This window comes from Thalassophryne amazonica, chromosome 10, assembly GCF_902500255.1.
Source record: "Thalassophryne amazonica chromosome 10, fThaAma1.1, whole genome shotgun sequence".
NCBI lineage: Eukaryota > Metazoa > Chordata > Actinopteri > Batrachoidiformes > Batrachoididae > Thalassophryne > Thalassophryne amazonica.
The window spans coordinates 117,394,609-117,410,399 of NC_047112.1; the positions used below are offsets into that span (position 1 = coordinate 117,394,609).

The window sequence follows — 15,791 nt, forward strand, 5'->3', positions numbered from 1 at the left end:
GTTCATCATGCTGTGGTTCATCATATTGTGGTTCATCATACTGGGGTTCATCATGCTGTGGTTCATCATATTGTGGTTCATCATATTGTGGTTCATCATGCTGTGGTTCATCATATTGTGGTTCATCATATTGTGGGTCATCATACTGTGGTTCATCATGCTGTGGTTCATCATATTGTGGTTCATCATATTGTGGGTCATCATACTGTGGTTCATCATACTGTGGTTCATCATATTGTGGTTCATCATGCTGTGGTTCATCATATTGTGGTTCATCATATTGTGGTTCATCATACTGTGGTTCATCATGTTGTGGTTCATCATATTGTGGTTCATCATATTCGGGTTCATCATGCTGTAGTTCATCATATTGTGGTTCATCATATTGTGGTTCATCATGCTGTGGTTCATCATATTGTGGTTCATCATACTGGGGTTCATCATGCTGTGGTTCATCATATTGTGGTTCATCATATTGTGGTTCATCATGCTGTGGTTCATCATATTGTGGTTCATCATATTGTGGGTCATCATACTGTGGTTCATCATACTGTGGTTCATCATATTGTGGTTCATCATACTGTGGTTCATCATATTGTGGTTCATCATATTGTGGTTCATCATACTGTGGTTCATCATGCTGTGGTTCATCATATTGTGGTTCATCATACTGTGGGTCATCATATTGTGGTTCATCATACTGTGGTTCATCATACTGTGGTTCATCATATTGTGGTTCATCATACTGTGGTTCATCATGTTGTGGTTCATCATACTGTGGTTCATCATACTGTGGTTCATCATACTGTGGTTCATCATGTTGTGGTTCATCATATTGTGGTTCATCATACTGTGGTTCATCATATTGTGGTTCATTATATTGGGGTTCATCATGCTGTGGTTCATCATATTGTGGTTCATCATATTGTGGTTCATTATATTGTGGTTCATCATATTGTGGTTCATCATATTGTGGTTCATTATATTGGGGTTCATCATGCTGTGGTTCATCATACTGGGGTTCATCATGCTGTGGTTCATCATACTGTGGTTCATCATATTGTGGTTCATCATACTGTGGTTCAGCATGTTGTGGTTCATCATACTGTGGTTCATCATACTGTGGTTCATCATACTGTGGTTCATCATATTGTGGTTCATCATACTGTGGTTCATCATGTTGTGGTTCATCATATTGTGGTTCATCATATTGGGGTTCATCATGCTGTAGTTCATCATATTGTGGTTCATCATGCTGTGGTTCATCATATTGTGGTTCATCATACTGGGGTTCATCATGCTGTGGTTCATCATATTGTGGTTCATCATATTGTGGTTCATCATGCTGTGGTTCATCATATTGTGGTTCATCATATTGTGGGTCATCATACTGTGGTTCATCATGCTGTGGTTCATCATATTGTGGTTCATCATATTGTGGGTCATCATACTGTGGTTCATCATACTGTGGTTCATCATATTGTGGTTCATCATGCTGTGGTTCATCATATTGTGGTTCATCATATTGTGGTTCATCATACTGTGGTTCATCATGTTGTGGTTCATCATATTGTGGTTCATCATATTCGGGTTCATCATGCTGTAGTTCATCATATTGTGGTTCATCATATTGTGGTTCATCATGCTGTGGTTCATCATATTGTGGTTCATCATACTGGGGTTCATCATGCTGTGGTTCATCATATTGTGGCTCATCATATTGTGGTTCATCATGCTGTGGTTCATCATATTGTGGTTCATCATATTGTGGGTCATCATACTGTGGTTCATCACACTGTGGTTCATCATATTGTGGTTCATCATACTGTGGTTCATCATATTGTGGTTCATCATATTGTGGTTCATCATACTGTGGTTCATCATGCTGTGGTTCATCATATTGTGGTTCATCATACTGTGGGTCATCATATTGTGGTTCATCATACTGTGGTTCATCATACTGTGGTTCATCATATTGTGGTTCATCATACTGTGGTTCATCATACTGTGGTTCATCATGTTGTGGTTCATCATATTGTGGTTCATCATACTGTGGTTCATCATATTGTGGTTCATTATATTGGGGTTCATCATGCTGTGGTTCATCATATTGTGGTTCATCATATTGTGGTTCATTATATTGTGGTTCATCATATTGTGGTTCATCATATTGTGGTTCATTATATTGGGGTTCATCATGCTGTGGTTCATCATATTGTGGTTCATCATACTGTGGTTCATCATGCTGTGGTTCATCATATTGTGGTTCATCATGCTGTGGTTCATCATATTGTGGTTCATCATATTGTGGGTCATCATACTGTGGTTCATCATACTGTGGTTCATCATATTGTGGTTCATCATACTGTGGTTCATCATACCGTGGTTCATCATATTGTGGTTCATCATATTGTGGTTCATCATACTGTGGTTCATCATACTGTGGAATAAAAATCAAGACTTCTTAATCTGATCTACATAAAATCCTTGGAGGATTGCCTTGCATCAGTGAAAAGCTGGATGTCCAGCAATTTCTTATTTTAAACTCGGACAAGATTGAAATGATGGCTCACGGTCCAGCGAGACATCAGCATCAATTTGACCAGCTAACACTTAACCTAGGCTCATGCATCATACATCACACTGACAATGTGAGGAATTTACAAAACAGAATTGTGTTCTGTTTTGTAAAACTTTACAAAACCTTGTAACTGTTAGTTTGGCCTAAGCAGTGGCTCACCCCTCTGACCCCTCGCTCACACTGCCTCTAGTGTTACCGTCACGGGGCACGGATGTGAGACCCGCAGAGAATCCAAGACATTAAAAAGATCCAAACCTCTGTCAGTGGCCACGGAGATCTGCGGCTGCGGTTACCGAGACCTTGCTGTGGCACTGCGGATTTTTCTGCAAGAAGTATGTCCTTGCGGGCTGCCGGAGCACACCGCATCAAAACAGCGAGCGTAGTCTCTGGACCTGTTGCCGGAGTTAGCCGCAGCTCCGCGCAGCAGACAGGGGGCGGTGTAAGTGACCTGCTGCGGCGCTTACTGATCCTGCAGACTCAGTAAACACATCAGAGGCAGTGAGAGCGAGGCCTGAGTCTAGTCTGCTTAAGGTTTCTTCCTCAGTATCATCAGAGGGACTTTTTCCCATCCCACTGTTACCTGTGTTCTTGCTTTAGGGGTTGTAAGGTTAGACCTTACTCGTGTGAAGCACCTTGAGGCAGCTTTGTTGTGATCTGGCGTTATATAAACTAAATAAATTGAAATGTTTAATGAAAATTGAAATGCTGTCATGTTTTAGGAATATAGTTCATCCACACAACTCTCTAATTCATCTACATATGAATTAAGATGTCAAAACAGTCATTTCATGAAATTCCTGACAGTCGACTTGGATGTCTCCAGACTTGAGGTGGCACTTCAGGCAGCCTTTCTACCGCAGCTTGTGTCTGCCTACTGCTCTCTTTCCTTCTTCGTATTCTTCATAGAAGACTGCCTTCAGAAGGCGGGGATCAGCCATGCGCACCACATGGCCAGCGCAGTTGGCACTGGGCAAGGAAGTCTTCGATGCTCAGTATGTGTTCACGTCTCCAGATTTCAACACCAGGGATGTAGTCCTTCCAGTGTATTTTCATGAGGTGCCTCAGCTGCTGTGTCTGGGTGTGCTGGAGTCATCTAATGTGATGGCGGTAGAGGATGTAAGTCACTACTGAGTAAAGCAGACAGGAGAGAACCACAGCTGTGTACACCGTACACTTGGTTTGCATGCCGGTTCCTGGCCTCTTCCACACTTTACTTTGTAGGTTGCCTTATACTATGACTGCAGAGCTGATCTTTCTTTTGACCTCCTTGTCCACCACCTCCTCCTTTGTTTGACAAGGTGTTATCTATGTCCATGAAGTTCTGGACCATTCCAAGTGTGGTGCCTTTCAAGAGGATGTGGGTTCATGAATTTACTGAGAATTTTAAGGATTTCATGAAAACCCTGCTTTCACAATTTTACTGTAACATATTATACAAATAATTTATAAGGTTTATAAGGTCAGTGGTACGAATAATTCATGAGGTGAAAGCTGGAATGTCCCATTCAACGAGGTGAAGCAGAGTTCAATGGAACATTCCAGCTTTCTCTGAATTAAATATTTGTTCCATTGAATGAATGTAAGAACATTCATTACTTGTTTTACATAACGGCTAAATAGATCCTTGTCATTTGATGTGTTATTAACTTATAAACAACTGAAAAGGGACTTATTTGGTGTTCATCACTGGTGCTTTAATGTCAACAGTCTAACACAAACTTTAAATAGGAATCCAGAATTGTTCTCAGTCAACTTGGAAAAACTACTAGATAGTTTGAAAATAATTCTGATGGTGTTGTCCATGATGTCCTGCACTGACTTTGTGGACTTCACCTCATTGAATGGAACATTCCATCATTCACCTCATGACATATTTTTACCATTGAACTCATAAACATTCATTATTTGTATACTACTGACCTAAATGGACTGTGGGAGCTCTTCCATAACCAGACCTTAAATCTTGAAAGGGTTTGCCGAACACAACAACACAATGAAGTTCAAATGAAACAACTGAGACATTCTTATTGTGTCAGATTTCACCGTTATTTAAAGGGTTTCACAAAAATATCACTGACCATTTAGGAATGATCATTTTTAATGCAATTTCATGCTATTTAATACTAAGTTAATAAAAAATTAACATCTGTCTCATACAACACATATAGTTTCATTTCAACTACATTGTGGTTGGTACACAAGAAGAATTACAAAGTTGCTGTCACTGTCCAAATACTTATGGACCTGGCTATTCTTCCAAGAGGTCCAGATGAGCAGGTGGTCTGCCTGGGTGGTTCATGATTAGGACCAGGTGCAGGTCAGTAGTAGTAATATGTCCACATTAGACCTGTTCAAAATGTCAAATGTTACAAAGTCTTTTGGCCACACGTTGTTCTTGTTCCACTAATAAAATAAAAGATCTGTGTCAGATCTTATTGTAATGGGATATTGGTTTGGGGTCCCCAAGCAATGTGGTAATCCAGGAATTCCTGTAATGTTCTCCTCTGGGTGACCAACCAACCACCACTTTTTGTGATTAGAAGCCGTCACATGTTCCTGTAAAAGAAAAATAATGGCGTGAGAGTCTTCTCCTGTTAGGTTGACGTTGTCTTGTCAGCAGAGGGAGAGGAACATATGTCACTCTGGAGGACCTCTAAATCTTATCTGATTGAGTTCAGATTTGGTCTGAACCTACAAGTATAAAACCCCGAGTGGAACATAAACAACATGTGGCCTGAAGTCTCTCAGAACTTTTCTTTTTTTACTGTATAACATGAACAGCCCTAGTGCACATGCTCCCTGACGCACCGAAAGGCAGGACCAACGCAGTGACAGCTTGTAGGACTTTGTCTTCAACAAGCACTGAAATAATGAACAGCACGCTGAGAGCCTGGAGGCTCTCCAGGCTTTACCCCACCTCTTTCTGAATGACCTCCGCCATAGGCTCCACCCCCACAGTCCTTAATTTGAATGAGTGGGTATAGAAATAGACTGAATGAATGAATGAATGATCAGGTTTCATTGTACAGCTTTTATTGAGCAGTCAAAGGCCTTGTGTTGATGTGCTTGTGATGTTGTTGTGGTCAGATGAGCTGAAGTCCTTCAAAGAAGAAGGGATCTGGAACTACTCCACCATGCTGATGCGAGAGGACCTGGGTGTGCTGCTGCTGGGGGCCAGAGAGGCCGTCTACGTCGTGGACATCAATGACATATCTGTCAGAAAGGCTGCGGTAAGACCGCATCACAGGTCCAACTCCTCTGACAAAGCAAAGACACAGAGAGAAACACACAGTCGCGAACATCTGATTTTAAATGTGGAACAAATAAAATAAAAAGGTCGGTTTCTTTTCTAATAGACCTTGTAATAACAATATACGAGGTCTATTAGAAAAGTATCCGACCTTATTATTTTTTTCAAAAACCATATGGATTTGAATCACGTGTGATTACATCAGACAAGCTTGAACCTTCGTGCGCATGCGTGAGTATTTTCATGCCTGTCGGTTGCGTCATTCGCCTGTGAGCAGACTTGAGTGAGGAGTGGTCCAGCCCCCTCGTCGTTGTTTCATTGCCAGGAAATGGCGGAATGATTTGGGCTTTTTTTCCATCAGAATTTTTTCAGAAACTGTTAGAGACTGGCAGCTGGAACCCATTAGAAAAATTTATCTGGCTTTCGGTGAAAATGTTATGGGCTTGGTAGAGAATAAGGAGTGTTACTGTCGCTTTAAGGATGGCCCCCAGCGGCTGTGGGGCGTGCCGCACTCCGAAGCCACCATCGACAGGCTGAACGACCATTTCATTTCTAAACGGATGGCTGTCTGGATCCGTGACCATCGTGTGCCATTTATCTGGTTATCACAAGAGCTGGACATCAACCATTTTCCGGCAGATTTCACTTTTAACAAGAGATTTTGTCATGGAAAGCCGAGCAGAGGCTTCGCACGTCACGATGGATTCGCTACTGGAGTGAACAAAACCACCTTTATTTTGGTCTCACAGGACGGCTTTGAGATGGCGTCCAGACAGCTGTCAGTGGTTTTTCCATCGAGTGATTATCCGAGAAATTGTGTATGTGCCTGGACATGCCAGAACATGTCCTGTGAGGCTTCATCACAGCGTTGCTGTGTGCCATGCGGCACCACCGCGACACGCCTCTGCTCCTCTTTCCATGACAAAAACTCCTGTAACAGTGGAATGTGCCGTTCATTTCCAAACTGGATGCTGTGTTTTATCCGGGATGTCATCTGACTAGCACAGGAATTGTGAAAAGACGTGGACATCAGCACTTTTTCGGCACATGGTGCAAAGCAACGCTGTGATGAAGCCTCACAGGACATGTTCTGGCATGTCCAGGCACATCCACAATTTCTCGGATAATCACTCGATGGAAAAACCACCGACAGCTGTCTGAACGCCATCTGAAAGCCGTCCTGTGAGACCAAAACGGAGGTGGTTTTGTCTCGCTCCAGTAGCGAATCCATCGTGACGCGCAAAGCCTCCGCTCGGCTTTCCATGACAAAATCTCTTGTTAAAAGTGAAATCTGCTGGAAAATGGTTGATGTCCAGCTGTTGTGATAACCAGAAAAATGGCACACGATGGTCACGGATCCAGACAGCCATCCGTTTAGAAATGAAATGGTCGTTCAGCCTGTCGATGGCAGCTTCGGAGTGCGGCACGCCCCACAGCCGCTGGGGGCCGTCCTTAAAGCGACAGTAACACTCCTTATTCTCTACCAAGCCCGTAACATTTTCACCGAAAGCCAAATAAATTTTTCTAATGGGTTCCAGCTGCCAGTCTCTAACAGTTTCTGAAAAAATTCTGATGGAAAAAAAGCCCAAATCATTCCGCCATTTCCTGGCAATGAAACAACGATGAGGGGGCTGGACCACTCCTCACTCAAAGCCTGCTCACAAGCAAATGATGCAAACTCACGCATGCGCACGAAGGTTCAAGCTTGTTTGATGCAATCACACGTGATTCAAATCCATATGGTTTTTGAAAAAAATAATAAGGTCGGATACTTTTCTAATAGACCTCGTAAGTAATACTAGAATACATTTTAATGTTATATCCAAATTAAAGTCAGATTAATGTACAACCCCAATTCCAATGAAGTTGGGACATTGTGTAAAATGTAAATAAAACAGAATACATTGATTTTCAAATCCTCTTCAACCTATATTCAGTTGAATACACCACAAAGACAAGATATTTCATGTTCAAACTGATAAACTTTATTGTTTTTGTGCAAATATTTACTCATTTTGAAATGGATGCCTGCAACATGTTTCAAAAAAAGCTGGGACAGTGATATGTTTACCACTGTGTTACATCACCTTTCCTTCTGATAACACTCAATAAGCGTTTGGGAACTGAGGATACTAATTGTTGAAGCTTTGCAGGTGGAATTCTTTCCCATTCTTGCTTGATGTACGACTTCAGTTGTTCAACAGTCCGGGGTCCCCGTTGTCGTATTTTGTGTTTCATAATGCGTCACACATTTTCAATGGGCGACAGGTCTGGACTGCAGTCAGGCAAGTCTAGTACCCGCACTCTTTTACTACGAAGCCACGCTGTTGTAACACGTGCAGAATGTGGCTTGGCATTGTCTTGATGAAGTAAGCAGGGACGTCCCTGAAAAAGACGTTGCTTGGATGGCAGCATCTGTTGCTCCAAATCCTGGATGTACCTTTCAGCATTGATGGTGCCATCACAGATGTGTAAGTTGTCTATGCCATGGGCACTAACACACCCCCATACCATCATAGATGCTGGCTTTTGAACTTTGCGCTGGATGGTCTTTTTCCTCTTTTGTCCAGAGGACACGACGTCCATGATTTCCAAAAACAATTTGAAATGCGGACTCATCAGACCACAGCACACTTTTCCACTTTGTGTCTGTCCATTTCAAATGAGCTCGGGCCCAGAGAAGGCGGCAGTGGTTCTGGATGTTGTTGATGTTTGGTTTTCACTTTGCATGGTAGAGTTTTAACTTGCACTTGTAGTTGTAGTGACGAACTGTGTTAACTGACAATGGTTTTCTGAAGTGTTCCTGAGCCCACGCAGTAAGATCCTTTACACAATGATGTCGGTTTTTAATGCAGTGCCACCTGAGGGATCAAAGGTCACGGGCATTCAATGTTGGTTTTCGGCCTTGCCGCTTACGTGTAGAAAGTTCTCCAGATTCTCTGAATCTTCTGATTATATTATGGACTGTAGATGATGGAATCCCTAAATTCCTTGCAATTGAACATTGAGAAACATTGCTCTTAAACTGTTGGACTATTTTTTCACACAGTTGTTCACAAAGTGGTGATCCTCACCCCATCTTTGCTTGTGAACTGCTGAGACTTTTGGGGATGCTCCTTTTATACCCAGTCATGACACTCACTTGTTTCCAAACGTGTTCTTTGAGCATTCATCAACTTTCCCAGTCTTTTGTTGCCCCATCCCAACTTTTTTGAAACATGTTGCAGGCATCCATTTCAAAATGAGTAAATATTTGCACAAAAACAATAACGTTTATCAGTGTGAACATTAAATATCTTGTCTTTGTGGTGTATTCAAATGAATATAGGTTGAAGAGAATTTGAAAATCATTGTATTCTGTTTTTATTTACATTTCACACAACGTCCCAACTTCATTGGAATTGGGGTTGTATTATTTATATTTTAGACCATTTACACTCTGTGCATGTCCTCAAACCCTCACTGTGCACATGACAAGAGGCAAAAACTCACCCTGAACATACTTTACGCTGCACTTGATTCTTTAAAAGTCCTCTACAAAACCTTTTTCAGGGTGTGTCATGTTAGGTTTCCCTGGACATAATGAAAAGGGGGCAGCATGGGTGTATCAGTGGTTACCCCTCACAGTTAGGTCTGGGGTTTGAGCATTCTCCTTATGTCACTGTGGCAGGAAGGGTATCCAGTAGGAAATTGTAGGATCTGCAATAGTGACTTTGAGCACAACCAGAGCAGCCAAAACAATTTCACACACACAGTGGCATGTGTCTTCTGGGCACTCTGACCCAGTCAGGACAACGGGAACACCTGTCTCACGGTTGCTTTCAATACGAAGTTGTCTTTGAGCAAGGCCTTAAATCCCTAAATTACTCCATGTATGTTATGTGGACATTTGATGTCTCATGAATGTTTGCGTGGTACTGTACTGTTTGTTTTTGCAGTGATGTGTGGGATAACTTGTGGTGGAAGTGACTCTGGTGGAGATGTGTGACGATGTTTCTGAGGGGATGTTAGACCCCCATCACACATAGCACAAATGAGGCCAAATGGCATCAGAATGACGAATCAGCCGAAAAGTGTTGAGGTGCACTCTGAAAATGTCAGACAGCAGTTTCAGAGCAGTCGACATGGGCGGGCCCATTCGCGTGGCTGCTTCAAATGTTTTGCACATGTGCAAAACACTCGTGATGCAGTCCAGGTGGGACACCCATCCAGCGGCAGTCTATGTGGAGTCTGAGTGCAATCCCACTGCAATCTACATATTCACATGGTGTCACAAGAGCAGTCGGAACAATCTGATCATGGTCGAGGGAAACCTGACATGGATTGGGCATGTGCCACATACATGCACCTCCACTGGGTCCTGTTCAGGGAGAACAAAGGATATGTTGATATGCAACATGTATTTGGCACGCATCCATCATTTGCAGTGGACTTGAACTTTGCTCAATCAAATTGAAAAGCACCACTGTTTTGCCAACTCATGACACCATAAATAAACATATAAACTCTCGTCCAGTACAGCCTCAGATATGTTTCACAGTGCAGAGCGGACTATGGCCAGGGAAGCCACTCTCGTCCCGCCTGCACCGTGTGCTGACGACACTGGCTCAAAAGTGCCCTGTCCATCGCTGCATAAATTATCCTGTGTCATGTGCTGTTCTGTGGTGCACCGCATGCCAGGAATTCATCCGGTCAGCACAGAGCACAGCTGTCCTCCCATTCCATCAGCTCCAAAATACCCCATTCATCGCGGCATGAAATTATCCCATGTCATGCGCTGTCCTGCGGTGCACTGCGCATTGGCGATTCAGTCTGTCAGTTGAAGAGCACAGCTGTCCCGTGCGCGCTTTTGCTTATGACACCAGCTCAAAAATACCCCAACCATCATGACAAAAAAATCCCATGTCATGCTTTGTCCTCCAGCGTGCCACGCGCTGGCGACCCACGTGGTCGAGTGGAGCACAGCTGTCCCGTGTGCTCCATTTGCTTACAACATTGCTGTTGTCATGCTGTGTCCATGGCCATGATGCTGACAGCTTGTCATGTGAGGCAGATGCATGTCCATCCTGCCACCGCTATGTCCTGCGCGCAAGAGTGCGAGTGGATGAGCGAATCGGTATATGAGTGGATGAGTTTGTGAGTGACAGCACTTGGGCACATCCCTCCACCAGTCTTGGCGCTTTGGTTGTGTTTGTGGTGCAGTCTGACAGCAGGCCGTGTCTCCGTATTGTTGTCCAACAATGTGAGGGCTGCAGTTGTGGGATCTGCCCACGTTCCATGTGCATATCTGGTGGTCCTACAGGGTTGTCCGACTGTCTGTCCCCCCTGACTGGGCCTCGAGGTTCGGGCTTCCTGCACATTCTTGCTATGTGTGACTGGGATCATAGTGTTAAACAGTCTGTGGCGTGGAGCAGCACTGTAGTGACCTGTTGTCATTATTTTTGTTGATGATTTGATTAAACACGTGTGTTGATGCAGGTGTACTGGAGTGTTCCCATGAAGAAGCAGAGGGAGTGCACACACAAAGGAAAGCACGCAGAGGTGAGTCACTTTCTTCTTAAACATGTTCATTCCTCAGCTTTACAGGATGACCGTGCACAGGATGATCTGCACTTTCATCCTGAAAATCCAAACTCAGCATTGTGTTGACAGTAGATGTTTGACCTATTGCAGCACTGACTTTGGTGTTTTGTGTTGTCTTGTTGCAGGTGGAATGTCGAAACTATATTCGAACCCTGCACCCAGTCAATGACTCCACAATGTACATATGTGGTACAAATGCTTTCAGCCCCACCTGTGATTATCTGGTAGGAAGCCCAGCATGACTCGGTCATCAAAGGGAGGGGTGTCCAATGTCCACTGCCAAACAGCAGTGTTTCCTGCTTTTCATGTCATTCATCTCAAACCTTTGCTTCGCCAATGAAAATCCATCAATAGTTTATGACTTGTGTGTTGCCTGTGAGGATCCACAGACTCCACATTGGTTTAGTGTTTATAAAATAGTTACCTGTGGTAATAAATTAAGCCATGAGTTAGAATGGAATCAGTCCAGAATGTTTTCAGACCCTTAGACCTCAACTATTTTTGGAAGCGGAACTCAACCCTGTTATGTGGGCCGCTGAAGAGGAGGTACTGCTGGCCCAGTACCACCAGAGGGCGCCCTGCTTGGAGTGCGGGCTCCAAGCACGAGAGGGTGCCAGACCCAGAGGAAGTGACAGCTGTCACTCATCACACCAGCTGTCACTCATCTACACCACTACTTAAGCCGGACTGCAACTCCACCTCCCCGCCGAGAAATCGACTACCATTAAAAAGGTAATTTCTCTGCTGACAGACACTTTGTGTGTTTAACCTGAACTTCTGTTACAGCCGTTTTCCTGGAGTGTTTCCTTGTCTGAGGGATTGGCGTTTGGTGTGACAGCGACGGCTTTGCCTCACATCCCAACCCAGATAAGTGGTTAAACCAGGAGCTGTACGAGTGTGTGATTGGAGGTGCTCCCTCCTAACTGTGTATGGACTGTGAATTACTGAGTGTGCGGACTCACACTCATACATCTTATCTCTGCTTTCTGCCAGCAGTACCAGGGTCGACAGCTGAAGACAGAGGCCACCTGGGGACTCGGGACTTGGCGGCTCCGGTGTTCTTCAGACCGTTGGTGGTGGAAGCCGTGTGGGACGCGGCTTCTCTCTCGTCAGGGGTCTTCTATCTTCGAGCCTGCCCACACGTCACCTGGTGTTTATTGACTGTGCAAATTTCTGTACATTTAGTTGTGTATTATCACAACATTAAATTGTTACTTTTTGGCTTACTCATTGTCCGTTCATTTGCGCCCCCTGTTGTGGGTCCGTGCTACGACACCTTCCCAACAAACCCTTTTATTTCTTGGTAATTATGTCATTTTTTATGTTAATTTACTGTCTTAATGGATTTATATTGTTGTTTAGGTTGTTGTCATCATATGCACACTATTATTATTATCATTGTTATTATTTTATTTTGTTATTATTACTTGTATTTGGTCATTTAATTTTTAAATGAACTACAGTGGAAATAAGTGTTTTAACTTTCTTGTGTCATTCATATACAAGTATTATTAACATATTTACAGTTATATGCACTTACATTGAACTTACGAAATACAATATGCGCTAACACTTTTAATATAAAGATGATTTACTGCCCCCTGCTGGAATGGAGTGTGAGTCCAAAATATAATTGGCAACGTTAACTAATATCTGTAGCTTCTCCAAAAATATTTGTCCTATCAGTGTTCCCTTTTGGCATCGTTCATCCTTGAGCCAAACGGCAAATGTCAGCTGTGCTCTGTTTGTCAGAGTACAGCACACACACACACACGCACAGTTGTTTCTCTTTTCTGCATGCAGGTGCTTCTAATTTTAGACACAAAGATGGTGGAGGAAGACATCAAACACAGTACACATTTCAGTCTTGGTAATAGCAACATGAGACTTAAGTCGCTCATGATAACGGCAACATAACACTTACCTAACTGACTCAACCAATTGAGCTACAAAAACACAATAAATCAATAACACTAACAACACTGTTAAATGCACATGAACCCCAATAACAACATTTAAAACCCCGAACTCCCATGGTGCTTTGGAGCACAATATCCATTGTTTATTGGTGAGCTATAATTGCTAATTTCTCCAAAATATTAGTCCTATCAACTTTTTGTTTTTGCAGGGTTCATCCTTGACCCAAGATACATAAACATGCCAAACGGCAAACGGCAGCTCTCCCTGGTTTTTGCGTGATCAAAGCCATACACATTAAAATTTAATACCTGGCTCATTTTCAAATAGCACAAATCATGCAGCAAATAATCTCCTTCCTGGAAATACTCAAAAATTGTTTTTTTGTTTTTTTGTTTTTTTAACAAAGATGGGGATTATAATCTGAGGGGGGAGTATAAACTAAAACATCTACAGGTTCGTACAACATTAAAAAAGTTTTGTGTATCAATATGTGAAGTGAAGCTGTGGAACGGTTTGGGTGCCGAGCTGAAGCAATGTCCAAGCATGACCCAGTTCAAACGGCAGGATAAAAACATGCTTTTCACAGGGTACAGGAAGGATGAAGGGCGTTGATGGTCACCAGTTGTTTCACATATCCATTTATTACTTAGATTTATTCATTTTGTCTGTAAATATGCACATAGAGTGAGGAACATAAGTATATGATCCACTGTCGATTTTGCAAGTTTTCCCACCTACAAAGAATGTAGAGGTCTGTATATTTTTTATTGTACACTCTAAAAAAAAATTAACCGTTGTCTCAACAAGAAAAAGTGATGTAACAATTTGCATAGATTTTTTAAAGTTATTCCAACTTAACTAAAGTTACTTTAACTTAACTCGAGAACTCTTGTGACATTAATTCAGTTGAAAGTTGAAATAACCAAGTTGAAATAACTTAAAATTTATGCAAAATGTTACATCAGTTTTTCTAGTTGAGACAGCCGTTCCTTTTTTAGAGTGTAGGTCAGGGGTGGGCAGCGAGGGCCGACACACTGCAGATTTTCCTTGCAACCAGTCACCTCAGCAGGTGGGTTGTTTATGAGCTTCTCCCTTGAATATAAACACCTGATCAGTAATGAAATCACTTGCTGAGGTGACTGGTAGCCAGGAAAACCTGCAGGATCTCAGTCCTTCACAACACGACAGTACGGTAAAGTGAATCTGCTCCAATTATCGGGGCAATCTCACGCTCCACTGTCCCCTCACTCGTGAACAAGATACTGAGGTACTTGAACTCCTTCACTACCCGGAGTAGACAATCCGTCAGTTTCCTCCTGAGAACCATGACCTCAGATTTAGAGGTGCTGATCATCATCCCAGCTGCTCCACACTCTGCGAACCGACCCAGTGAGTCTTAGAGGTCACTGGCCGATGAAGCCAACAGGACCACATCATCTGCAAAAAGCAGCGATGAGACCCTGAGCCCACCAAACTGGAAACCCTCCTCCCCCGACTACACCTCGATATCCTGTCCTTGAATATCACACACAGGATTGGTGACAAGGTGCAGCCCTGACTGGGGCCAACCCCCAGCGGAAACGAGTCCAACTTACTGCCGAGCACCTGACCACAGCTCTCACTTTGTGAGTACAGAGATTGGATGGTCCTGAGAAGGGACCCCCTCACTCCATACTCCCACAGCACCTCCCACAGTATCTCCCAGGTTACCTGATTATACACCTTCTCCAAGTCCACAAAACACATGTAGACTGGGTGGGCATACTCCCAGGCCCCCTCCAGGATCCTTGTGAGAGTGAAGAGCTGGTCGGTTGTTCCACGACCAGGACGGAACCCGCATTGTTCACCTGTCTCACTAAGAAGGAGCTGAAACGCTTACAATATGTCCAAAATTCTTCTGCGAGACTTCTAACCCGCACTAATAGGAGAGCCCACATCACTCCCATTCTAGTTCTCTTCATTGACGTCTGGTCGCCTTCAGAATAAGCTTTAAAATACTAGTTTTGTCATTCAGAGCCCTTCGTGGACAGGCTCCTGAATATATTGCTGACCTGATCCAGCCCGCAGTTTGAGATCTTCAGGACAGAACCTGCTGATGGTTCCCAAGACCTGCTTCAAAACCAGAGGTGACAGATCTTTTAAAGCCACAGTACCTCATCTGTAGAATGAATTGCCCTTGTCCTTGCGCTGTCTAGATTGTGTAGAGACTTTCAAAAAGCAGCTCAAGACTCTCTTTTTTAAACAGGCTTTCCAAAGCTTTTAGACGGTTGTCACCCTGACATTATATTTTTGAATTGTGATATTTTATCTTGTAAAGCACTTTGTGACCTCTGTCTCTGAAAAGCGCTATATAAATAAAGTTTACTTACTTACTTATTATTGTTCCTCTTCAATCTGAGGTTCAGCTATCGGCCGAACCCTCTTTTCCAACACCCTGGAGTAGACTTTACCAGGGAG

General features: G+C 43.2%; 1 protein-coding gene across 1 annotated transcript in view; it reads left to right on the forward strand.

The window, feature by feature from the left end:
- Positions 1-4,156: 4,156 nt before the first annotated feature.
- Positions 4,157-15,791, forward strand: part of si:ch211-129c21.1 (uncharacterized protein LOC563087 homolog) — a 121,730-nt gene continuing 110,095 nt past the window's right edge. The window contains 3 exon segments of the mRNA XM_034180754.1: positions 4,157-5,811; positions 11,310-11,372; positions 11,540-11,638. Of these exon segments, the coding sequence (XP_034036645.1) occupies positions 5,653-5,811; positions 11,310-11,372; positions 11,540-11,638 (321 nt within the window). The 5' untranslated portion in view covers positions 4,157-5,652.